At 44.1% G+C, this 25,807-nt stretch overlaps 1 protein-coding gene and 1 long non-coding RNA gene across 4 annotated transcripts in view; one reads left to right on the plus strand and one right to left on the minus strand.

Moving 5' to 3' along the window:
• Nucleotides 1–23,814, minus strand: part of FUT10 (fucosyltransferase 10) — a 156,780-nt gene extending 132,966 nt beyond the window's left edge. Inside the window, exon 1 of one of the 2 annotated variants that reach the window (XM_029601741.1) lies at nt 23,691–23,814. In XM_029601741.1, coding sequence (XP_029457601.1) covers nt 23,691–23,741 — 51 coding nt within the window. In that variant the 5' untranslated portion in view covers nt 23,742–23,814. The remainder of the gene's footprint in view (nt 1–23,690) is intronic. The other variant, XM_029601736.1, reaches the window with a different exon arrangement.
• Nucleotides 23,815–23,826: 12 nt separating this feature from the next.
• Nucleotides 23,827–25,807, plus strand: part of LOC115091580 — a 72,393-nt gene continuing 70,412 nt past the window's right edge. Inside the window, exon 1 of one of the 2 annotated variants that reach the window (XR_003856774.1) lies at nt 23,827–24,066. This is a non-coding gene — a long non-coding RNA (uncharacterized LOC115091580). The remainder of the gene's footprint in view (nt 24,067–25,807) is intronic. The other variant, XR_003856776.1, reaches the window with a different exon arrangement.

Raw genomic sequence — 25,807 nt, forward strand, 5'->3', positions numbered from 1 at the left:
CAGGATCATGGACTACGCAAGATCCCATGACCTCTCGGGGTTTCCGCACAGGGGGAATAACATGTATTTTTCAAGAACCTGAGGGTTTTTATTCACGCCAGGGCTCTTCTGCATATCAGTCAGACACTCCAAAAACTCACTTTCCAATATATTGTTCAAAATAAAAAATCTTTACAGCAAACTGGTGGCAAGCAAATAAAACAAAGGCCAACAGTATACTAGAGGGTACAGTACCACACTACACAAAATACATAAATTTAAAAAAACTGATTTCAGTCTTTCACACATACTTTCCATCAGAGGTAAGCTCTTTGGGACAGGTATCCTTCCACTCTAGGCCCTACCAGTACCTTTGGGTATAGCGGATCTTCACTCCTTTCTCCTTCCTTTTTGGGGAGCTTCTGGTTAATTTGCTTGGTCAATCAACACTGTAGATTTTCCCATGCAAATCATTCTTATCCATGATTCTGCAGAACCCCTTTCTCTCTTGGGACTTCTCTGAATCTGTTACTTTCTCAGGTACTTTTCTAACCACTTTCTGCAATCCCAGGAATCCCCCCCCGGAATCCTGAAGTTCTCCTTCTTCTCAACTCCCTAGTCCTTCTCTATGCAGGGATAAGGCCCATCAAATGTCCACTATAAGGAGTGACACCTGCTCCATCCAGCCCTATGCTAAGGCTGATCCTTGACTCTTTCGAGTCTTCTCAGTAAGGTATGGCCAACCTCTCCCTAGGTCCCAGCCACCTTCTCTATGTAGGAACACTTTTTTTTCTCTTAGCATGGAGGGATAAGGCCTACCCAGTGTCCTCCGCAATGAGAGATACTTGTTCTCAACTAAATCTTGTCTCACATGGACACATGAGTTTTGATAGATCTCAAACCTTTCCCAATGGGGAGAGGTATACAACACTCATACACCTACAGTATATTGACCTCACATTTAGGGCAGAGTCTAGATGAAGACCTCTTGACTCATACTGCTGGCAAACACACCTGAGGCCACTGCTGCTTTTCCACTAAGGGGAAACCACTCCTAATAAGGGGTAGAACTGGGCACCTTGTCTCATTTTATTATGAAAACTGTTGACCATTTCAGTAGCTGCCCTCTGGACTGACTCTGGTTTATACCCTTTTGAAAGTGCATTCTACACAATTGAACACAGTATGCCAAATTAGGTCTCATCACACTTATAGAGAGGCAATGTAACCTCCATTTTCCTAGCATAGTAACATAATAAAATGAAGGTAGAAAAAAGATACAAACAATGCATAGGGAGAATAACTTTAAAATCAGTGCATGGGCACCCATAAACTGGAATTTTAAATCGTTCATGCAGTTGCAAACATATGATTTAAAATATGCCTACCACGTATATGTGTGCTCCTAATTTAAAGCAGTTACTTGAGCAAATTTACTGGACATTCATCAAGCTGCATTAAGGCTTTAATGCATGTTATATAGCTCATGATATATATGGGATTATTTTGCATCTTCCCGCCAGATACTCTCCCCTACTACAATAACCTTTTTTGCATGCGATTGCATGCATCAATAATAAAAATGCATGCAAATAAGGTCATTAATAAGCAATTTGATACAAATATTTTATCATGACCAACCGACAAGGTAGTCGGCTGTGAGAAAATAACAGCACCTCCTAGGGAAGCGCTAGATATGCAGCGGGAGGCACTGTACCCTAACCAGGTCCAGAAGCTCCTGACGCACAGTTAAAGCGGCCATAAAAAAAAAAGTGCAGCCAAACGAGGAGGTTGAGTGGCAGTCAGTACTGATCCCTGTTTCAACCCAGGGCCACTGGCAAAGGCAGCCTTGACTCCCCCCAAAATGAAAAGTTAGAGGAAATAAGTACATGGTGGCAGCAGCAGGAGTAGGGGGCTTGAGCCTTAGGGGGTTGAAGTCTAACCCCCTAAGGCTCAAGCCCCCTACTCCTGCCCCCACCAGAGCCCTCCATACCTTATCCTGGATCACGCATCAGGGGCGCGCACACCCTTGCACCTGTCCCATTCAGCGCTATTTTCCAAAATCCGATCCCCGGCCCTTACCCCCTCACATGGCTGGGGCAAGATCAGGTTGGCGCAATTTTTGCAAAAGGTGCCTACCAGGACAGATGCGAAGATGCACCCATCCCTGAAACAAGATCGAGGAGAGGGGTGGCGTGAGGAGCTTGAGCCTTTGGGGGGGGCAAGGGTGGTTGGGTATTGGAGCCTTTGAGGGGCCGGGGGATTGGGTATAGGAGCCTTTGGGAGGGCTGGGGGGACCAGGGGGAACTAGAGCCTAGGGGGAGGGTCCAGGTGGGTGGGGGGTTGGATATTTATTTATTTTATTTATTTAAAATCTTTTCTATACCTTCGTTAAGTTAAATACCATCACAATGGTTTACAGGAAGGCACATAAATTAATGTTGATAAATGTATAGGAACATACATTCTAGACAGGTGCCATTAAGATTCGGCTACATAGTTTTATGATAAATACTATTTGGTGAATGTGATAAATCTTGTCCTTTTATACAGGTATCATTTTAGTTACAAGTATAATTTTATAAGCTGTATATTTCTTCTTATGTTAGCAGTGAGATAAAATAATAAAATGTCACATATTAAGTGCTGTGTGCAGATGTTCTACTGCCTGTCCCCTTCTACTTTCTATTCTCCATTCTCTTTGTGATAAGCTTAAGTTTTTAAACTTTTTTTTTAAAGTTTTGATGTCTCTTTGTAATCTGATCTCTAGTGGCATGGTGTTCCATAGTATATAGGTCCTGCTAATAATAATGCCCGTTCTCTAACATGGGTTAGTCTTGCTGTTCTGACAGAAGGGATGGTTAGGAGTGTTTTGTTAGCTGATCTCAGGTTTCTATGTGGGATATATGTACACGTAGTGCTGTGTTCAGCCATTCTGCTTTATCATTATGTATTAATTTGTGTATTGTGCATAGTGTTTTGTACTGTATTCTTTGCTCAATGGGTAACCAGTGTAATTCTGCTAGAGTTTCGGTAATGTGGTCTCTTTTTCTTTTACCAGTCAGAATTCTTGCTGCAGTGTTTTCTAGCATTTGAAGTGGTCTTAGGTTTGTGTATGGTAATCCTAATAGTATGGCGTTATAGTAATCAGTGCTTGCAAATATTAAAGCTTGTAGCACAGTTTGGAAGTTTGTAGGTGTTAGTAATGGTTTTAATCTCCTGAGAATCATGAGCTTTGCATAGCCTTCCTTAACTTTTAAAGATATGTGTTGTTTCATGCTGAGTTCTGTGTCTATTATCACTCCGAGGTTTCGTACTTTCTCTGATAATTCTATTTTCTGGTTATTTTTAAGCATAATTGGGTTTAGAATGACCTCAATATTCTTTCGTTCTAAATGTAGAAATTTGGTTTTTTCAATGTTAATAACTAGCTCCATTTGGTTTAGTAGCTGTTTGATAATATCTAGGTACATGTTAGCTAGGTTTAGTGTTTTTTCAATTGTATCGTCGATGGGTAGGATTAGTTGAATGTCATCCGCATATATGTAATGTATGATATCCAGGCCTGCCAGTAGGTGGCATAAAGAGTGTTGCGGACAAGGCTGATCCCTGTGGTACTCCTGTTTGAAGGTTTATTTTTCCTGATATTACGTCTTTGATCTGTACTTGAAAAAAATCTGTTATTTAGATATGATTTGAACCAGTTGATTGTTTTGCTATGGAGTCCTATTTCTTCTAGTCTTTTTAATAGTATATCATGGTTTACTGTGCCAAAAGCTGATGACAGGTCTAGCATCACTATAATGTAATGTTTTCCACTATCAAAACCCTTCAAAATAATGTCTGTTAGTGAAAACAACAGTGTCTCTGTGCTGTAATGTTTACGGAAGCCATGCTGCGATGGATACAGTATATTATTGTTATCCAAGTGTTCAGCCAGTTGTTTTTGTACAGTTTTTCTATTAATTTTGCAATTAATGGTAGACTTGACACTGGTCTGTAGTTGCTCAATATAAGTGGGTCATTGTTTTTTTTTCTTTATAATTGGTTTGATGATTGCCCCTTTTAGTATATCTGGCATTGCTCCCTCCTCTAAGGATAGGTTTATGATTTTTGCTAATATTGGAGATACTGTGTTGGCTACTTTTTTTATGTCCATAGTTGGTAGTGTGTCAATTATATGTGGGGCTGGATTTAACTTTTTTAGCGTTGATTCAACTTCCAGGTCCGATATCTCGTTAAATATTTATTTAATGTATTTAAGTTTAACATAGAAGCAACCACTCTGGCCGATTGACTCTTCTTTATGTTTAGAATAGTAATTATCTATCCTTTCCTTCACTTTCAATGCATATACAGCATAGCTCTCTGCTTCAATGACAGGGGAGAAGAATAACTGATACTTCACACATCCAGCAGAGCTCTCTGCTACAACGGCAAAGGAGAAGAAAAAGGGTTCGCACTCAAAACGCGGGGAGTAGCTGGCTTGTTACGGCAGTTACTACCCCAAACCAAATGTGCCTGATACTTCACTTTCCATGCATATCCAGCATGGTTCTCTGCTGCATCGGCATGGGAGAAAGACTGATACATCACGCATTTCCAGCATAGCTCTCTGCTTCAACGGCAGGGGGGAAAAAAAAAAAAAAAAACAAAAACAAAAAACTGATGCTTCACGCATATCCTGCATAGCTTCAACGACAGGGGTGAAGAAAAAAAAGGATTCGCAATCACAAAGCGAGGAGTAGCTGGCTTGTTACGGCGGTTACTACCCCAACCAAATGTGCCTGATACTTCACTTTCAATGCATATCCAGCATGGCTCTCTGCTTCTACAGCAGGGGAGAAGAAAAAAAAAAACCAACAAGAGCTGTACAACATAGTCTAGGTAAAACAAATAAGCATGGGTGTAGCTTGCTTATCGCCCCTACTACCCCTAACTAATCAAGCTAGATATTTCACTTGCATGCAGCTCCATCACTGCTCTCTACATTAATGGTGGGGGTGGAAGGGGAATAGAACAAGGAGCTAAGAGTAACAGATAAGAATGAGAGAAAAAATGTGTGAGGCTTGCTGGGCAGACTGGATGGGCCATTCAGTCTTCTTCTGCCGTCATTTCTATGTTTCTATGTTTCTATGTTTCTATATCTACCATGTTCGATTTCCCTGTTTTAATGTAACTTTTTTTTCACTTCCTATGTTAACTGGTTTCCCCTTGTTTATTGTAAACCGGTACGATAAGACCTTGTCTTGAGCATCGGTATATTAAAAGAACTTAAATAAATAAAGTAAATAATGTAGTCTCTTTTTTTACATTTTAATTTCTTGTTTAGTTGTGTTTGTGATTTTGGTTTTTAAGTTTGCAATTTTGTCACTGAAAAACTTTGCTATTTCGTTACTGTTATGAACAGCGCTGCCCGCTGGTCCCCCCGCGAGCAGGCCACTTACCCCACGTTGTTGTCTTCAGCCGACACAGCAGGATGCCGCCGGCCTGCCCACGCAGCCAGGAGGCCGCCCTGCTTCACCCTGTCTTCCGTGGCCGGAGCCACGGCCTTCTTCGGGGCTGGGAGTGCCCCCGACGTCATCACCATCTTCGCGGCACTAAGGCCGCAGCCCCGGGCTCGAGTAGCGGCTGGAGCTGCCCCCGGGGCCTCCCGCAGCGGCTGGAGCCGCTGCCGACATTAGAGCCTGCGCTCAGGCTCAGCCCTGCCTCGTCTGACGCTCCTACGCGCTGTACGTCGGTGCAGGCCACTGTCCGCGGTCCTGCACAGCTCCTGCACTCTCTTAGGCGCGCGGCCTCGTCTTTCTTCTATATTTAAAGGGCCAGACACAGGAAGTGTCTTGGCCCCACCTTTGGGACTGTTTCCTGCCTCAGCCCTATAAAGGGCTGCTCCGTTAGTTGTCCAGGGCCTTGCATCGTCGTCGTCTCTTCACTCTGGAGGCTCCTGCCTGCCAGAGTCCGTGTAAGGTCTTCTTCTCATGGAGCTCCTCATCATGATGTCTTCTCATTGTTCCATGTTCAAGTCTTCATGCATGAGGTCCATGTCCAGGTGTCTTCGTTCTCCTACGTCCTGGTGTTCCTGCCTTCCGTGATGTTCCTTCCTACTCCATGCCTCGTCTACGCTCTCCAGCCTTCTTGTACCGGTAGGCCGGGAGTCCCTCAGATGCAGTACTCCTGGGTGGACTGCCTGCCGGTGGACGGTTGTCCTGTGCTCCTGAGCCGTCAAGTCCTGATGTGTGTTCCTGTGCTGTCCCGCTCCCGACGTGGTCCGTGACCAGTCTGCAAGGGCTGTGTAGCGCGCGTAACGGACAGGGTGGTCCGCGACTCAGTCCCGCGGGTGGCCTGAGTAGGGCGCCCTGAGAGACAGTGCCAATGTCCATGCCTCGTGTTGCCTATGTGATGTCAAGAGTCTCGTCTGGATGCTGTCCGCATCGTTCCCAAGTGTCTACGTCGTGGATGCCGTTGCATCAGCCTTGTGTCCTCGCCATGGATGCCGTTGCATCAACCCCGAGTCTTCGTGCCTTGTGATGCCGTTGCATCAGCCATGTGTCTTCGTCCTTGGATGCCATTGCGTCAGCCAATCCACAGTCATGTCTTCATGTCAAGGCCCGTCTGCCCTCAACCTCAGGCCAGGCCTGCTGCTCCATGCTGCTCGCAGCAGGTCCGAAAGGGCCTGGAATGGTCGGAGGACCATTCACCTTCCAACATCCTCGGATGTTTGGCCATGGGAGCTTGCCGGCCTGGCGGAGGGTAGACTGTCAGCCATGCAGAGCCACCGTCAACCCTTGGCTCGGCTTAGAAGGTCTGGGTCGGGCTGAGGCCCATGGGCACACAAAACCACCAGTGTATAACAGTTACACCTATTTTCTGGTAGGTTTTGGGGAGATTCTGATTTGTCATTGTTGAGATTTTTTAACTATGTTAAATAAGGTTCTTGGGTTATTTGCAAATTTTTCTATTTTAGTGTTTTTAATGTTTTTTCGCATCAAGAATTACTTGTTTGTAATATGCTAGGTGTTTTCTAAATTTAGTTAGGTTTTCGGTTGTTTTATCTTTTTTCCATTCTTTTTCTTTTTTCCTAAGATTTCTTTTGACTTCTTTTATCTTTTCATTATGCCAGGGATTCATTTGTGTTGGCTCTTGGATGCATATAACTTTTATGGGGTTTATCTCATCGGCTAGTTTGTTGGTTGTTTGCATCCATGCTGTAGTTCTGGAACAGCAGTCATTATAGTCAAATTCAGTTAGTTTTTCTTCTAATTTGTCTTTTAGTGTTTCTATATTATAGGGAGGATGATACTTAAATTCTTTAGGTGGGGGGGGGGGGGGGGGGTGGCCCCAGCTCAACCTCCCCATTTGGTCACAGTTTTGTTTTTTGAGGGCCAGCAGTCCTTTAAGATGATGGCGGTCCCATGAGGTTGGGGCCACCATAATATTCTTTTGTGTCATGATGTTTGGCCACAACACAAAAAAAGTGCCATACAGCCGAAATGTGTTTTCTGGGAAGGAGCCCCACTAATACAGCCACACACTAATACAGCCACACACCCCCATGCGAAAAAACATAGCTTGATGAATCTAGGCCTTATATGGCATATCTTCCTTAGGACTTTGTCGGCTTTAATGCAGCAGGTAAGGGGATTTTAAAACATGCTCGCATGAAGGACATTCCCTGTTTGCCCAGTCCATCTTGAGTTCATCCAGACCCCTCTAGTTCTTCAGCCTGCAATCCTCCCAGTTAATCTGGACCCCCTCACTCAGTCATTTTAGACCTTAACAGAAATGTATGCAGACTTACACCTCATCAAGAACAGAAGTAAACAGGCCCGGCTAGGAGAACTGCGGAAGCCAGATTTAAAATATGGCTTTATGCCCATAAATTTTGGCCTTGTGCTGGAACGCCCCAACACGCCGCTTTTTTTTTTTTTTTTTCATGAACACGCGTATATACGCACAGAATTTGTGGCTGAAAGAACTAAAAAATGAAACTTCAGACCTATTAGTAAAAATTTGTAACCTATCATTAATATCATCCGATGAACCTGAAGATTGGAAGATGGCCAATGTAATCCCTATATTTAAAAAGGGATTCAGAGATGATCCGGGAAACTATAGACCGGTGAGACTGACTTTAGTGCCGGGAAAAATTGTAGAAACTGTTATAAAGAATAAAATCACAAAAACTTAGATAGACATGGTTTGATGGGAGACAGCCAACATGGATTTACCCAAGGGAAGTCTTGCCTCACAAATCTCCTACATTTTTTTTGAAGGGGTGAATAAACATGTGGACAAAGGTGAACCGGTAGATGTGGGGTATTTGGATTTTCAGAAGGCGTTCGACAAAGTCCCGCATGAGAGGCTTCTAATAAAACTAAAAAGTCCTGGGCTAGGAGGCGATGTCCTTTTGTGGACTGCAAGTTGGTTAAAAGACAGAAAACAGAGAGTAGAATTAAATGGTCAGTTTTCACAGTGGAAAAAGGTAAACAGTGGAGTGACTCAGGGATCTGTACTTGGACCAGTGCTTTTTAATCTTACTAGATAAACGAAGCTTGACCGACGTGCCGCAAATGCGCAGTAGAGACCAGCTCTACCGCGCATGTGCGGGCGAGCACGTCGCTCTGAGCAAGCGTCTGAAAGAAAACAATGGCGGCGTCCAGTGGCAGCAGCGGGCGGCGGCGGCGGCGGTACCGGCAGCGGGCGGCGACGGCGGTAGCGAGCGGCGACGGCGGTAGCGAGCGGCGGCGGTACCGGCAGCGGGCGGCGACGGCGGTAGCGGGCGACGGCGGTAGCGGGCGGCGGTAGCGAGCGGCGGCGACGGCGGTAGCGGCGACGGCGGTAGCAGCCAGTAGCGAGGGAGGGAGAAGAGAGAGAGAGGGAGGGACGGACTGAGTGGGAGGGAGGGACGGAGAGAGAGAGTGGGAGGGAGTGACTGAGTGAGAGGGAGGGACTGAGTGGGAGGGAGGGAGTGGGACTGAGGGAGAGTGAGTGGGACTGAGTGAGTGAGAGGGAGGGAGAGAGGGGGGGAGGGAGTGAGTGAGGGAGAGGGAGGGACTGAGTGGGAGGGAGGGATTGAGTGAGGGGGAGGGACTGAGTGGGAGGGAGGGAGTGGGACTGAGGGAGAGAGAGGGAGGGAGGGAGTGGGACTGAGGGAGGGGACGGAGGGAGTGGGGACAGAGTGAGTGGGACTGAGTGAGAGAGAGGGGGGAGGGAGTGAGTGAGACTGAGTGGGAGGGAGGGACTGAGTGAGAGGAGAGGGAGAGAGGAGAGGGAGGGTGGGGAGGAGTGGGTGAGGGAGGGAGGGAGGTAGGAGGTGGTGAAGAGTGAGGGGAGAGAGAAAGAGGGGGAGGTGAGAGACAGAGGGATGTAGCCCGTTTTAACGGGCTTAACGGCTTGTATATTTATAAATGATCTGGAAAGCGGTACAATGAGTGAGGTGATCAAATTTGCGAATGACACAAAATTATGCAGAGTAGTTAAATCTCAAGCAGATTGTGATGAATTGCAGGAGGATCTTGCGAAACTGGAAGATTTGGCTTCCAAATGGTAGATTAAATTTAATGTGGTCAAGTGCAAAGTGATGCATATAGAGAAAAATAACTTACACAATGTTAGGTTCTATCTTAGGAGTTACCACCCAGGAAAGAGATCTAGGTGTCATAGTGGATAATACATTGAAATCGTTGGCCCAGTGTGCTGTAGAAATCAAAAAAGCAAACAGAATGTTAGGAATTATTAAGAAGGAAATGGAAAATAAAATGGAGGATGTCATAATGCCTCTGTATTGCTCCATGGTGAGACCACACCTTGAATACTGTGTGCAGTTCTGGTCACCGCATCTCAAAAAGGATATTGCTGCACTGAAGAAAGTGCAGAGAAGGGTGACCAAAATGATAAGGGGCATGGCATGGCTGTCCTAAAAGTAAAGGCTAATGAAGTTAGGCTGTTCAGTTTGGAGAAGAGACAATTGAGAAGGGATATGATAGAAGTCTACAAAATCATGAAAGGACTTGAATAAGTTAATGTAAATTGGTTATTTACTCTCTCAGATAATAGAAGGACTAATGCCATGAAGTTAGCAAGTAGCTCATTTAAAACAAATCAAAGAAAATTATTTTTCACTCAGTGCATAGTTAAGCTCTGGAATTCATTGCCAGAGGATGTGGTTATAGCAATTAGTGTAGCTGGGTTTAAAAAAGGTTTGGATAAGTTCCTAGAGGATAAATCCATAAACTGCTATTACGGTAATTAATAAGAAATAGTAGATTGTGATCTATCTAATGTTCAGGTACTTGCAGGTACTTGTGACTTGGATTAGCCACTGTTGGAAACAGGATACTGGGCTTGGTTTACCATTGGTCTTACCCAATATGGCATATCTTATGCTCTTATGTTCTTACGTATTGCTCATGTGTGGCCCATATACTTGTGTATATGGGTCTTTTAAAGCAAGCAACACTTTTAAAATTCATCCCCCCCCTTCCCCAATTTGCCCAGCAAGATTTTTCAGGGTTGTAATTGATGCTTTGTGCAAGTTACCTCCATGCCTTCTGTTAGGTTTGTAACTGCCTCTCTGTGCAGGTTACCCCAATGCATCAATAACATCCTAGGGATCTTTTGTGTTTATCCCATGCCTTCTTGAATTTGGGTACCATTTTTTTCTCTACCACCTCCACTAGGAGGGCATTCCAGGTATCTACCACCCTTTCCATGAAAAAATATTTTCTGACGTTGGTCCTGGGTTTACCCCCTTGCATCTTCATATCATTCCCCCTAGTTCTATAACTTATTTTCCATTAAAAAAAGGTTTTTCTCTTGTGTATTACTAACACCTTTCAGGTATTTAAAAGTCTGTATCAAATCCCCTGATCTCTTCTCTCCTGTAGGTATTACTATAGTTAGATCCTCATGTCATATAGCAGGGTTAGGCAGCTTCAGTCCAGGATTGCCACAAAAAGGTCTGGTTTTCAGGACATCCATAATGAATATGCATGAGATATATTTACATACAATGGAGGTAGTGAATGCAGTTATACCTCATACATATGTATTGTGGATGTCCTGAAAATCAGACCTGGTTGTGACACTCCAGGACCAACAACGTCAACCCCTGTGATATGGCATCTGCAAGCAGTATATCCTTTTGTGGAGGAAACTAAAATCTGCAATAGAATAGATACCACAGAAGGTATGGAAAACATCAGGCAAGATCTAGTGAAGCTTGAGAAATGGTCGAGTTTGGCAGCTAAAATGTAGTGCTAAAAACTGAAGGGTCATGAATTTGGTTTGCAAAAACTCAAAAGGAGCAATACAGTATAAGTGGTGAAGTTCTTCTATGCACAAAACTGGAGCAGGGTCTAGGGGTAATCATATCTGATCTTAAGGTCATCAAACAGCTAGATAAGGTTATGGCAAAAGCCAGAGGGATAACTCTAGCCTCTCTCTATCCTTTCTGTGATGTGGTCTCCAGAACCAAACACAGTATTCCAGGTGAGGCATCACCAATGACCAGGGCAGGGGCATTATAATCTCTCTTTTTCTGCTGGTTATGCCTCTCTATGCATCCCAGTATTCTTCTAGCTCTAGCCTTGTCACAGTTTTGATACCTTGATATCAAATACTATCACTCACAGATCTCACTCCTGGTTGGTGCAAATTAGCTTCTCTCTCCCATCATTTGGACAGCTCCTTTGGATTTATATACCTCATCTGTATGATTTTTAACATCAAATTTCAACTGTTGAGCACTCAACCACTCCTCAAATTTTCTTAGATCACTTTTCATTTTGGAACGGCAGTGCAGGCTGGTCCCGCATTGCCTATGACAACATGTGCCACAGGTCAGCCATAGATATGGCCATTCCTTCTTATTTCCCCTCCATTTTCAGCTCAGCGAGACCAATCCCAGGTGGCCACCAGGTCTCATGAGTAAGAGATGGGAAGTACGAAGATGCCAATTGGTTGCCTTGACCTCTCCTATGCATCTCTACGGGCAACAACCCTCAGCAGCAGTGACTGTCCAGCTGCACAGGGTTTGTTTTAAATTAGCCGTACCCCTTCCCTTCCACGAGGATTTCCTTGAGAGCAGAATAGGTGGTAGCAGCTGTTTCATGACTTTGAACCTTCTTTTCTCCTACGTACCTTGCTTGACTCCTTAGAGATGCCAGGGGAGGGAGGGAAGAAAATAACTAAATCACAGGCTTTGGCGTTAATATATGCGGGCCCTTCTGAAGAGAGAGAGCACTGATAGAGCTGCCGAGCCGTGTCTGTGCAGCTACTCCGGACTTGCAGCAAGACCTCTTCCGGAGAGAGAAGAAGGTGCAGCGAGACCACAGATACTCATACGGCAACATGAGGATTGATGCCCTGCTTCCACTATTGCCCACAGAGTTGGTATTGCACTGCCTGAACTGGCTCTAGGTGGGAAGGGCTCCGGGAATCCGACTTGGCAGGTCTTATGCTGGATCCATGATTAGAGGTATGGGAGAAGGGTGAACTGTGGGGTACATGGCAAGGCCCGATGCTGCCTTATCCAATTTTGCTGCTAACAGCAGCGGTTGTCCTCAAAGGTTGAAGAGGCCTTCTTTGAGCGCAGGGGAGATTAGAGGCTCCTCCCTTGCCGTTGGTGTATCAGGAGATGTTGGTGGGTTGTCTGGAGCAGTTCCCGCCCCTATCCCCTTCATGGCCAGCACCTGATTTTGCTCCTTGGCAGACTGGTCTGGGATTTGGGCAGATGCCTGGAGCTTATGGTCAGTGGCCCACTGGCTTGGGCTCCAATTCTGCAGGCTTGCATCTCCCCCTTAACCCATTGGCAAGACAGGTGGAGGGTTTCTCTTTCAGCCAGTATGGGCCTCCACTAAGTTTTGGTTTTCCCATGAGTGCTCGTCCAGCTTTCGGTCCTGGCCTCATTCTTTTGCCTTAGGGGTGGTCGCAAGTTCCCCTCTCCTATATGCTGCCTCTTCATGTTCCAGTGGGTAGAATGACTCTCATCCCTGCCTCTGGGTGTGGCAGCTCACAAAATCTACCATGGGGGCAGTGGCTTGGGCAGCAGACAGTCAGCTGGTTACATCCAGACAGGAGGAATGAAGAATTTGTCTGAATGGTATGGGACAACCTTGTGGCTTGCCAACAGACAATGAAACTGAGTCTACTGCTCCTCTGAATGCAAGTGGCAGGTGAGTCAGTTGCGGCCCTCAGTGAGAGGACGCAGATGGGGGTGGGGTCCTGCAGATCAAGATGCTAAGGTTGGGTCAGGAGCTCTGCCGAAGGATGGAAATAAAATTAAAGCATCGAAGAGTAAGCACAAGCATAGACATGGGAGCTCTTTTGGGTCTCTGTCAAGTTCTTCTAGTTCCTCATCTGAATTGGAGGCTCCTCTTTTGGAGCCATGCCCTCCACTAGCAGTGAGAGGAGCCCACAAGTCCTAGTGACTCTTTCTGATTGTGGGAGTGGGTCGCAAAGTCAGTGTGGAGGAAGGTTAAAAAATTACAGTATTTAGATATATTTTGTTTATTGGAAGGACGTAGGGGGAACAGTGGCTCAAGTAAAAATAAGGCAAAGAAAGATGTGGTGTGGGGAAAAGCCCAGAAATATATTGAATTGGATTCGCTGTTTCTTATGCTTAGCTAGTGTGGTGGGTCATTGTGACCCCATTATGGCCCACTATTAATGTATTCGGATATGATAATAGCAGCTTACAAGGAATACAAAGGGTAGGCTTGGCTCAATTACAATGAGTGTTTTAGGGATAAAAATAGAGGATAATAAATTTATGACATGGGTTACGCAGGATGTGGGTTGTGGTTGACACAGATGACTAATAAGTCTATTGGTTCAGGAGCTAAGTCGATGGCCCTGGCTGAGGTGGGCCGCCCCTTTCGAGATGCAGCTGTGTCGACTGTCTTGGCCAAAATGCCAGCAGGCATGCCGGACATATGCTGGCGATTCAATAGGTCCACCTGGATTTTCTCAGACTGCTCAGTTTGCAGCACCAAAAAATCTTGCCCCAGAAGAGTGGCTCTGGCTAAATGAGCTGGTGGACAGAGCCCCCATGCCTGTCAGAATTGAAATTATGCATCCATGGTTGAACAGATATCTGGATAAGAGGACTGCAAAATCCTTGTTAGAGGGATTTTTAGTGGGCTTTCGTATACTGTACTTTGACCCCAGGGAGGGTGGGCATATTCCTAACTCTAGGTTGGTTACTCAATACAGGAGCATGGTGAGGAGCTATCGATGGGTAGAATTGGCGGACCTTTTTCTAGCCCACCATATCAGCAGATGGTGTTCTTCCCTTTGGCGGTGATTCCCAAGAAGGAAAAAGGAAGTGCAGTCTACTTCATCATTTATTTTTACCCAGCGGGAGGTTCGGTGAATGATTTTGTTCCTAGGGAATTGTGCACTGTGCATTACTCCTCTTTAGATTCTGTGGTACAGGTGGTACGGAGCTAAGGAGTTGGAGCATTAATGGCCAAGGCGGATATTGAGGCTGCATTCTGACTTTTACCTGTCCATCCTGACTGTTTTCATCTATTGGGATTTAAATTTGAGAAGTGCTTCTATGTGGACTGATGTTTGCCTATTTCTTGTGCTCTGTTTGAACTTTTTAGTATGTTCGTTCATTGGGTGGTAGGGCAAGTAGCGGGTAGGGAGAATGTGGTCCATTATCTGGATGACTTTTTGTTTGTGGCTGCAACTGCTACTCTGTGCTGTTATTCCCAAGCCTTATGATAACCCATAAAAAAATGTACTGCTAGCAACATTTTTACTAGGTGATGAGCCTTCTTGAAAATTCAGACAGTACTGACATGTTTTTGCTTATGGACTTGGCCTTAGAAGCAGTGCTGCGCTTTTTCACTTATGTCTGCATATCAGAACTCCAGACCATAAAAGTCAGAGCCCATGTTGGTTGTCGTCCAAATCCAATTCCTCTTCCACCCTTCATTGTCAAAATAGAGACTGATGTTCTAGTTGTGTCAAAAGCATCAAGGCTTATTTGTTAAGTGTAGTAATCCCTTGCTTTCCATTAAAGGTAATAATTGCTGCTCCATGCAGGTTACCCCCATGCTTATCAGTTCCCCAGACCATAAAAGTCTGGGCCCTCATTGGTTGTTGTCTGAATCCAGTTCCCGTTTTCCTCCTGCTATTGAAGCATAAGAACATAAGAACATGCCATACTGGGTCAGACCAAGGGTCCATCAAGCCCAGCATCCTGTTTCCAACAGTGGCCAATCCAAGCCATAAGAACCTGGCAAGTACCCAAACACTAAGTCTATTCCATGTAACCATTGCTAATGGCAGTGGCTATTTTCTAAGTCAACTTAATTAATAGCAGGTAATGGACTTTTCCTCCAAGAACTTATCCAATCCTTTTTTAAACACAGCTATACTAACTGCACTAAGCACATCCTCTGGCAACAAATTCCAGAGTTTAATTGTGCGTTGAGTAAAAAAGAACTTTCTCCGATTAGTTTTAAATGTGCCCCATGCAGTTGCATCAAAAGTATCAAGGCTTATTGGTTAAGGGTAGTAACTGACACACCAACAAGTTACCCCCCTGCTCCCTTTTCTTCATGTCCATTCTCTAGCCTTTAGGGATCCATAGTGTTTATCCCATGCCACTTTGAATTCTTGACTGTTTTCATCTTCACCACATCCTCCAGAAGAGCATTCCAGGCATCCACAACGCTCTCTATGAAGAAATATTTTCTGATGTTGGTTCTGAGTTGTCCACCCTGGAGTTTCACTTCATGACCCCTAATTCTACTGATTTATTTCCAATGCAAAAGGTTTGAAGTTTGTGCATCATTAAAACCTTTCAGGTATCTGAAGGTCTGTATCATATCTCCCCTGTACCTCCTCTCTTCCAGCGTATACATATTCAGATCCTTTAGCCTCTCTTCTGATATTTACATGGCAACATTTTGGTCACACTTCTCTGGTCAGCCTCCATCCTGTCCCTATCTTTTTTGATATACGGGCTCTAGAACTGGACACAGTACTCCAGATAAGGCCTCATCAAGGACATTATCACCTCCTTTTTCCTGCTGGTTATTCCTCTCTCTATGCAGCACAGCATTCTTCTGGCTTTAGCTATCGCCTTGTCACATTGCTTTGCTGCTTCAGTTGCCAGACATTATCACCCTAAGATCTCTCTCTTGGTCCGTGCCCATTAGTCTGTGCAAAAAATTGAAAATTCTGCAAAATTCTGCATTCTTTATATTGGTCAAAATAAAACAATATACATGACAGTCTTTAAGTAATTAATTTAAAATACAGAAATTAATACAGAAAAAAGTTATTACTTAAAGATGCAGAGTTTTAAATATTTTGAGCAGAATTTCCCTAGAAGTACATTGTAAGAGTGCTCCTTTCACCCTCTCTCCCTACTCCCCTGGCCAGCCTCCTTTCACTTTGCCTTCTCAGGCCCACAACTCCTCCACTATCTCTTCCTTTCCCCGCTAGGCTCAACCCCTTCCACTCTATCTCCACTCCCAGAGTTTGACCCCTCTCTCAGTACTGCCCCTCACACAGGCTCCCTCTGTCCCTCTCTCTCACACACACACATACACAGGCTTCCTCTTTCTTGAGCACACACATCCATAGAGGCTCCCTTTCTCTCTCATGCATACACCATCACACAGGCTACCTATCTCTCTCACATACACACCTCTGCACATTGGCTCCCTCTCTCTCACATACACACATACTGACTCCCTCTCTCTCTCTCTCTCACACGCACATCCTTTCACACATACTCCTTCTCTCTCACAAAGAAACAAGCACCCTTACTCCCTCACAAACACACTATCCTTTTTTCACGCATATCAGCTCCCAATCTCTCACAGATATACACATTCCTCACAATCTCCTCACATAGACTCCATCTTTCTGGCACACATACTCACCCTCATATATGCTCTCTCTCTCTCTCACACACACACACACCCCTACATAGCCTCTCATTCTCTCACACAAACTCACTCTCACCGGGACCTGCACACTCTTCACCACAATGCGACACGAAGGGGGCCTGCTGCTTCCTTCTTTGCCGCACCGTGGTATGCGGGACCTGCTGCTTCTTTCTTCACTGCGAGTAAGATGGGCTCCCGTCATGGCAAGCCAGGGCCTGCTGCTTCCTTCTTTACCCCGAGCGTGATGGGCTCTGCTTGTGGCATGCCTGGCCTTCTCTAAATTCTGCGCAGAAAATGGAAATTCTGCACAAATTCTGTGGTCCGCAGTAGCACAGAATTCCCCCAGGAGTACCATATGCAGTGCAACAATGAAAAAACAGAAACATAACCATTCCTTATAAAGCATCAGACAATTAAACCAAGAAATATAAATCATCAGTAATAGTGAAACCATAATAATAAAAAGAATAAATATTTCAAAACAGCTGACGAATAGAATATCCAATAATTAAAAACCTACACATTTTTTAAAATTTACCAAACACCAATAAAATATTTTAAAACAGCAGAATCATTAACTCCCAATAATTAAAACCAATAAAAATTAAAAATTACCCATTTTATGTATTTGGGAACTTTTAATTTGCAGTCATCCTAAGACTGTTGCAGAAACTTTCTCTCTCACATACAGTCTCTGGCACACAGAAGCTCCCTATTCACACTGACACACATATCTACACTGAAACACACATACACACATGCTGACACACATACATGCTCCTTCACGTACACTGATGCCGACACACACACACATGCTCCCTTGCACACAGGGCTCTCTCACTCATAGATTCACATACATGCACACACACACACACTGACATTTTCACTCACTCTCCACCCTCTGTTATTTCTCATAAAAAAACACTTTTACTTCCATTGGTGTTCAGGGGGAATATAGGCAGGGCTACTTGCTGATGCTACTGGTATAGAAGGAGGTGGACACAAAGGCCCCGATGCAGGAAGCTGAGGAAACATTATTATTTTGTCACAGCCCCAGTGTAAGGGGAGCCAGGCTGGCCAGCAGCACAGATCAAAGAGAGGCCTTCCGTAACAGAGAGACAGGGGTAGGGCTGGTGTGAGGGGAGGCGGTGGGAGCATTTCCTGCTGCTGCAGAGATGAGAAGAGGAGGAGCTCAGTCCCAAACCTCATTGGCAATGCCATGAGAGAAAAATATAAAAACAAAAGGCAGCCCATGTAGCTGTGGGGGAAAAAAAAGAAATAGAGGTGAAGGCCCATGGAGGCTAGCTCCAGCCATGCAAAATACAAAAGTTAAGAACTGAGCTGAGAGCCTCAGGGGAGACTCCTGTTCTGTCAGAAGAGTTGCTGCAGGGCCTGATATTGATCGCAGAGGTTCCGCAGGTATGAGGCTGCTGCAATCAATACCAGTCATGTGACTGGTCTGACCGGCCAACTAGGGCATGCCCGAAGCCCGATAGGCCATGCCGCCCCTGGCTGTGTACCTTTTTGCCCAGACCAAGAGGAAGTTACAATGCCCAAGTAAGGTTAAGATAAGTTTTTTTCCCCTTAGTTTGAAGTTTTTCCCTACTGCATAGGGAAAGAAATATTTTTTCTGTCACCCATAACTGGCAGACTCTGACAGCTGTTTTCCAGTAGAGGCCTTTCCTTCAGGAAGGCCTGCATCTTTGAGGAAAAACCCAAAAGAATGAAAAGAAGGACACCCCAACGGAGTTTCTACCCCTGGGATGCAGGACACTGACAGAGTGGAGATTGGGAGTATTCGTAGACCTCAGGTACTGTGAGGAAAACAGATGCAGCCACACATAGGATACCTCAGCCTCTTTTGGGATACTTGTTCAATCCACACCATGGAGTATAAGAAAGATTCAAGACCCTACACAGAGATAGAGACGCTAAACATTTGTACTCCTATACAGCTGACAAACCTAGATGTAACTGGACACTTTATTATTTGCTCCTATTGATTTTTTCACATTCACATTCAATGAGTATAGCTTGTTTTGTCATGGTACCCGTCCCAAAGAGCCATAACAACACACATATAAGGAGGATTATCCTTCTCCCCAAAAGAAAGAACCCACCCCTTGGGACAAGAAAAACAGGAATGAGACTGAAATTGTATCCCCAACAAATACTTTTATGGCCCTTTGGAATACAATTTATGCACCAAAAAAGGGTTATATGGGTGTGAAAGGAAAATTGTGCCGCTCTCCTCCCCCAATCTGACAGGATGACTGGAAAGTAAAAGATCTCAGGTATTGCAAGTGTGAGATTCTTTTTTTATTCTTATTAGATTTAACTGTTGGGTGTTATTTGATGTGTGTTATTTTGAAATATTTAATTGGTTTTTGAGAACTTTAAAAAAAAGTTTTTATTAATTATTGAATGATCTCCTGTTCGTCAGTTGTTTTGAAATATACATCAAATAACATTTATAATTAAAACTAATAAGCGTTTAAAAACCTCCATACGTGGGATCTTTTGATTTCCAGTCATCCTGAGATTGTCGTGGACTGGGGGAGGTGGGGCTGCACAAACTTTATCTTCTCTCTCATACATACACACTAGTACGTTCATTTTTTCGCAAACTCTGTCTCATACACATGCCTATGCTCTCACATACATTCACTCTCTCTCATATACATAGGCCCTCTCTCCCTCATACACACACAGTTTCTCACACACACATAAATCATAATAAAACTATACTACTAGAAAGAATAATTCTGCTGTTTTGACATTTTTTATTGGTATTTTGGGGAAATTTATAACATTTTTTAATTATCAGATGTTTTATTCTGATGTTTTCAAATATTTATTCCTTTTGTTAGTATGATTTTACTATTATGATTCATTATTTATATTTTATTGTTTGATGTTTTATGAGAAAAGGTAATGTTGCACTACATACAGAATCTGTCTTGATCAGATTTCCTCTTCAGTTTTTGTCTGTACATTTCTATTTATGCTTTATCGTCTATTTATTCTTTATGTCTCCAACAGTTACCTGACACTATGGGTATATTTTGTGTAATCTATGAGGTGCTGAATATTATTTGAATAACATCCATTTTCTAAAATTCTTGATTCACTGCTGGCCAAGGCTTTCTCTATTGCATATAGGGTTCTAAGGAGTTTTTCTTGTAATATTTTATAGCCAAAATGCTAGATACAGTTAATGGCAGGCCAAGGTATGCATAGTCTAGGGCAGGGTGAGCAAACGTTTTGAATCTTGGCCACCCCTTCCATCAATACAATTTGTTGGGCCCCCCATCCACCAAAGTTGGGTTATATCATGTATATAATATATATATATATATATATATATATATATTATACATTTATATATTATATAATATATAAATGTTTAATATAAATTTATTTATATAAATTACATACATATATAATATCAGGTTGCTGATAGGACAAATCAGATATACACAAAGAGGCAGATACCACACCACATCCAGTCAGGTACCTCACAGTAAAAGTGGCACAAACTCCTTCCATTGCCAGACACATTGTAAAAAGACATTCAAAATCTATACTGCAAACGTATCTTAACGTAACAATAGTAACACCAAGAACTCAAACAAGAACCCTACCTGTGAAAAAGCAGCACTGTAAATATTACACTGAGTCCCAGAATACCAATACAGCACTTACTGGGGAAACCCAATTGCTATAGATCCTTCCACAGACAATTCATGCTTGCAAAATCTCTCACCTTGGTTAGTTACACGCAAAGGCCAGAGACAGACCCTCATCAAATACAGAATAAAAGATCACAAGCAGACAAAAACTGAAATAGAAACTCCAAGAATCCAGACTCTGTCTATAATGTAACAATGACAACCACCATTCCTCATAAAATAATAAAATCAAGAAACATAAAGCATCAATTATAATAGTACAATCATACTAATAAAAGAATAAATATTTCAAAACTACTGACAAATAAACATCTATTAAAGTCATATACATTTTTTTAAATTTCCCAAGCACTAATAAAATAATTTCAAAACAGCACACATGTCAAATAACACCCAATAATTAAGACTAATGATAAAAAAAAAGCCCCTGATGTCCATACCTGGCAACTTGATTTCCAGTCACCCTGAGATTGTTGAGGATTAGGGGGCTAGGGGGACACCCAAACTTTATCCTCTCTCACTCACACTCACATGTTCATTCTCTCTCACACATACACATGCTCTCATACATACCCACACACTCTCATACATAGGCTCTAATTCCCTTTCCTCTCATACGCACAAAAGCTTACTCCCCCAGGTTTTCTCATACACACACAGGCTTCTCACCTACACAAATCCTCAGGAAGGTACCCATTCATTCTCCCACACACACAGGCAGGTACTCATTCTCTCTCACACACACAGACAGACCCCCGGGCAGACATTCATTCTCTCTCTCACACACACAGACCGACCCCCGGGCAGACATTCATTCTCTCTCTCTCACACACAGACTCCAGCAGGCACTCATTCTTTCACACACACACACACACACACACACACACAGACTGATTCCCCAGGCACTCATTCTCTCTCACACACACACACAGAAAGACCCCAGGCACTCATTCTCTCTCTCACACACACAGAAAGACCCCAGGCAGGTACCCATTCTCACACACACACTCCCAGTCAGGCACTCATTCTCTCTCTCACACACACAGACTGACCCCTGGGCAGGCATTCTCTCTCTCTCTCTCTCACACACACACACACACACAGACCCCCAGGCAGGCACCCATTCTCTCTCTCTCTCTCTCACACTCACACACAGACCCCCAGGCAGGCACCCATTCTCTCTCTCCCACATACACACACAGACACCAGGCAGGCACCCATTCTCTCTCTCTCACATACACACACACACAGACACCAGGCAGGCACCCAGCCTCTCACTCACACACATACACACAAGCTCCCATTCATACACACACACACACACTGAAGGCAGGCCCCCTCTTTTTTTGCCAGCAGCCTCAGAGCCTCTCTCATTCATGCTGCCACTGTCACTGCCGCCGCATGGCTGTTGGGGAGGAGCCAATCGCTTGTTGCTGCTTCTGGCACTGAAGCCCATAATACTGCCTCCTCCTCTGTGCAGGCCCCACAATATTAACAATTGGCAGGACTAGCACTTCCTCCATGTAGATCTTGTGCATCGCGAGATCAGCATAGAGAAAGTGCTACTCTGGTGAGTTCTAATACCACAGGCCTGCACAGATGGGATGTCCTTCTCTGCTCAGCTGCTAATGAGATGAGGTCCACTGGCGGTTGTACGGCCTCTCTCTGTTTTTCGTCTGCTGGTGGGATCGGATCTACCGGCAGCTACATGCACCTTGCCCAGCAGTACGACATTTGCAGCTCCCTGGAAGCTTGTTTGTGGCCCCCTTGTTTGCGCACCTTGATCGAGGAGAGTGCTCTACTTCTTGGTTATTTAGACAAAATTTGAAATGTGTGTGGGAGATTTTCTGGCTCAAATCTGCTGGTCATATGTGATCCAGGGATATGTGATTGATAGAAAATGAAAAATAATGTATTTTTATTTTGTAGACGCATGTCTATATCTTGAGCCTGTATATTTTTATATTTCTAAGGCCGGCACAGGAGTGGTGGAGGAGGGGAATGGGGTGAGATAGCATGTGCCCATTGCTGCTAATCCATATCAGTCTGGAGGGCTGAGTGCTGTGAGTATGTTTGTTCTTCGCCTCCCTCCTCCCAGTCTGACTTCCCTACCCTTTGCCTCAGAGAAGCAGGGTTCAACTGGGGTGAGGTGGGCTGTAACCTCTTTTCACATAGGGCTCCATTTGCTCTAGACCGGACCCTGAAATCCTCTCTAGTTATGCCCCTAATTTAGCTGGCTAAATTCTAGTTTGCTAATTTATTAGCTGGCTAAAATATAGTCAGCTAAATGCCCAAATATTTATTTAGCAGGATAACTTCTGAGTTATCCTTCTAAATGCTTCTTCTGAATATGGACTTCTTTGTGTTTGACTTATATAAACCTCCATAATGATATATGAACTATTTTTCAGATTCTTTTTGTAAAAGTCTGCATTATGTAAAAGCAAAATATTCAGAGCACAGCCTTAAGCTCCAGCCAACCAGGAGCCCATATACCACTGAATTTATAGTGACCCATTTTATAACAGTTAAGATGATGTATGAGTACTTTATTGTTTAGCTATTGCATTTATAGAAGCACAAGGTGAATAATAGGCTGTCTGTTACTCACTGCTTATTTCTCCTAAGAAAAATAACATATCCTACCGTAAATTATATTTTGTAAAGTTAAAGAAAATGACTTTCAGAGATGTATGACTGCTATTTCCCCTGCAGTGTTATGTTACCTATATTTCTTCTTGAGGGTGAAGTATTATTATCGAAAAAACTTTCAGATTCGCACATTTTCACCACTTGGTGAACGGGTAAATGTTACATAGGAGCCAGGAGGCCTTTGCACCAACTAAAAGCCTCGGGCCATGATGAAAAATATGATACATGATATGTCTACCTATGGAAGATTAATGAATACCCTATTATATCCTAAATATTTTATTGCAAAACCTCACAGTTCATTTGGCAATATACGTGTTAAAGAACTTTGCACACAAAGGGTTAAACAACGGCTAAGGAATGAATCTTATGACACTCCCGCTTTCCCAACATTTAATTCTCTTACATCGGATTTAATTCAATTATAAACAACAGGATTTCAAAATCTACTCACAAAGAACAGAAACTGCTCTCTCGCTCCTGGACCTCTCCAGCTGCTGCACATTTTTACTTTCACTTTCCGCAGCTGCTGCAAATCCCTGGTACTTGGGTTCCTTGGTTGTTGGGATCTGCTGAGGCCTTCCAAGCCATTGCATTACAACGAATGAAGAGAAAGCAACAGCAGCTCTCTAACTCCAGATGCCGGACTCAGGGAAATCCACAATCCATATTTTGTGCCAGATCATCCCGAATTTTTGCGTTTAGCAAAGCAGGCAGCATCCTCCCATGGTCTTGTACTTTGTGTAAAGAGCAAACCTGGCAAAGAGTGGCGCTGCAAGTCTATAAAATGAGTCGATTTCCTGAAATTGTGTGCCGGTCTCTTTTCACAGGTCAGGTAACAGTGTTAATTAGGTATTAAGATGCTACAGTTTGGGTTTCTTGTTCTAGGACCTGGGAAGTTCTAGAAACAAGACAGGGTGGATACAGGGGTATTGTATCAGTGCAGCTGATGACTGTTATTCTACTGCAGTCGGTAGTTGTCTTTATAAATTACAGGCAGACTTTCCATAGAACAAAATGAATCACGTGGATTTGAAATCGTATGGTTCTCCCGTCAGAAATACCCAACTGCTTTTTTTTTCACTCCCATCCCTTTTATCTTGTAGTGACGTCCATCCACTGCAGTAACAATCCAGGTATGGATCTAGGCCTGGATTTCCCCCTAGGCATACTAGGCCTGTACCTAGATCAGCACAATTTGGGGGCAGCAAATGTCTTGCCCACTTCCTCCCAGGTTTGCAACTGTATACATTTTTCCAGACATTGCTGAATTTCTGCTTCATGTACAGAAGACTAATTAGAGAGGTCTAAAATGTCAGGAAATGTCTGGATTTTAGCCCTTCAACTCCAGAACTGCAGCATCTGATCTTGCCCCCAGCTCAGATATTTATGAAAGAACAAGCACACTGCTAAAAAAAAAAAGCAAAAAAAAAAGCCTAAAACATGCAAAATTTAAACTACTTTTATTAGAATGTATTTATATACAGAAAACATTTTAAAAATACTTTTGTGAGTGTAATGGAGGAAATAATTTGTCGTAGCTCTCACAGTTAACTAAAAAACGACAAGAGCCAGTACTTCTTCATAGTCTTTAATGTCAGCATCGTCACAATACATATTTTCACTAAATCGCTGCAGCATATTACCCGGGCGTCTCATTCCATAATGCACTTGCAGTATTGCCACTTATAATAATTTAAAGATGATTAAAAGAATCAGTTGGGAAGGGAGTACATAATTTGGCTAACTTGAAAACTTTACTGTTGCGCTCGGGGGTGGACCCTTGTCCTGGGGCAGAGATGGAAAGTCTCCTGAAAGGGAACAGGAGGTAATTGCCCCTAGGGGGTGGAGCACTGGAGGAGACACAGGCTGGGAAGTGCTTCACCACTGGAAGCCCGAGGTCCCCCCAGGAGGAGTCCGTAGGGACCCGGGCCGCTTGGACTTAGGTGGGCCTCACAGGGTCTCCTAGGAGAGTGTAAGGCAATATACGTGCCCACGGACACAGGGGGAGCGCGATCGGGTTCAAAGTTGGAGGCTGGTTGGTACAAGGAGAACCAGAACAGTGTTGGTGATGACAAGGTGAGGAACAGAGCCAGAATCTGGAGGTGAGGTCAGACAGGCAAGGGTCAAGTTCCAGAGGTCAGTCCAAGGAGTGGTCAGCGAAGCAGAGGTCAGGTACTGGAAGTCAGACGAGGTCAAAGGCAGGCTGAGGTCTTGCGGCAGAAAGGCGAGTCAGGAACTAGCTGGGTTCGTTGAGGCAGGTCAAGAGCAAACTGAGGTCAGTACCAGTAAGACAATCCGAGGGTAATACCTGGGTAGACAGACAGACGAACACAGGAACAAGCAGAATGCAGGAACGAATCAGAAACAGAACTGGAACAGAAGGATCCTGGAACGAGACTAGGAACAAATGCAGAGGCAATCTTAGAGCAAACCCACCCGATTGCCAAGGCAAGGAAGCAGAGACAGGATCTTCCTTATATGGAGGAACCAATCAGGGCGCGCTGTGGAGCTAAGACCCGCCCTTGGCTCTACATGAGTCTGGGCAGTCCGCGTGCGCATGCATAGGGA

This window comes from Rhinatrema bivittatum, chromosome 1 (assembly GCF_901001135.1).
Source record: "Rhinatrema bivittatum chromosome 1, aRhiBiv1.1, whole genome shotgun sequence".
Taxonomy (NCBI): domain Eukaryota; kingdom Metazoa; phylum Chordata; class Amphibia; order Gymnophiona; family Rhinatrematidae; genus Rhinatrema; species Rhinatrema bivittatum.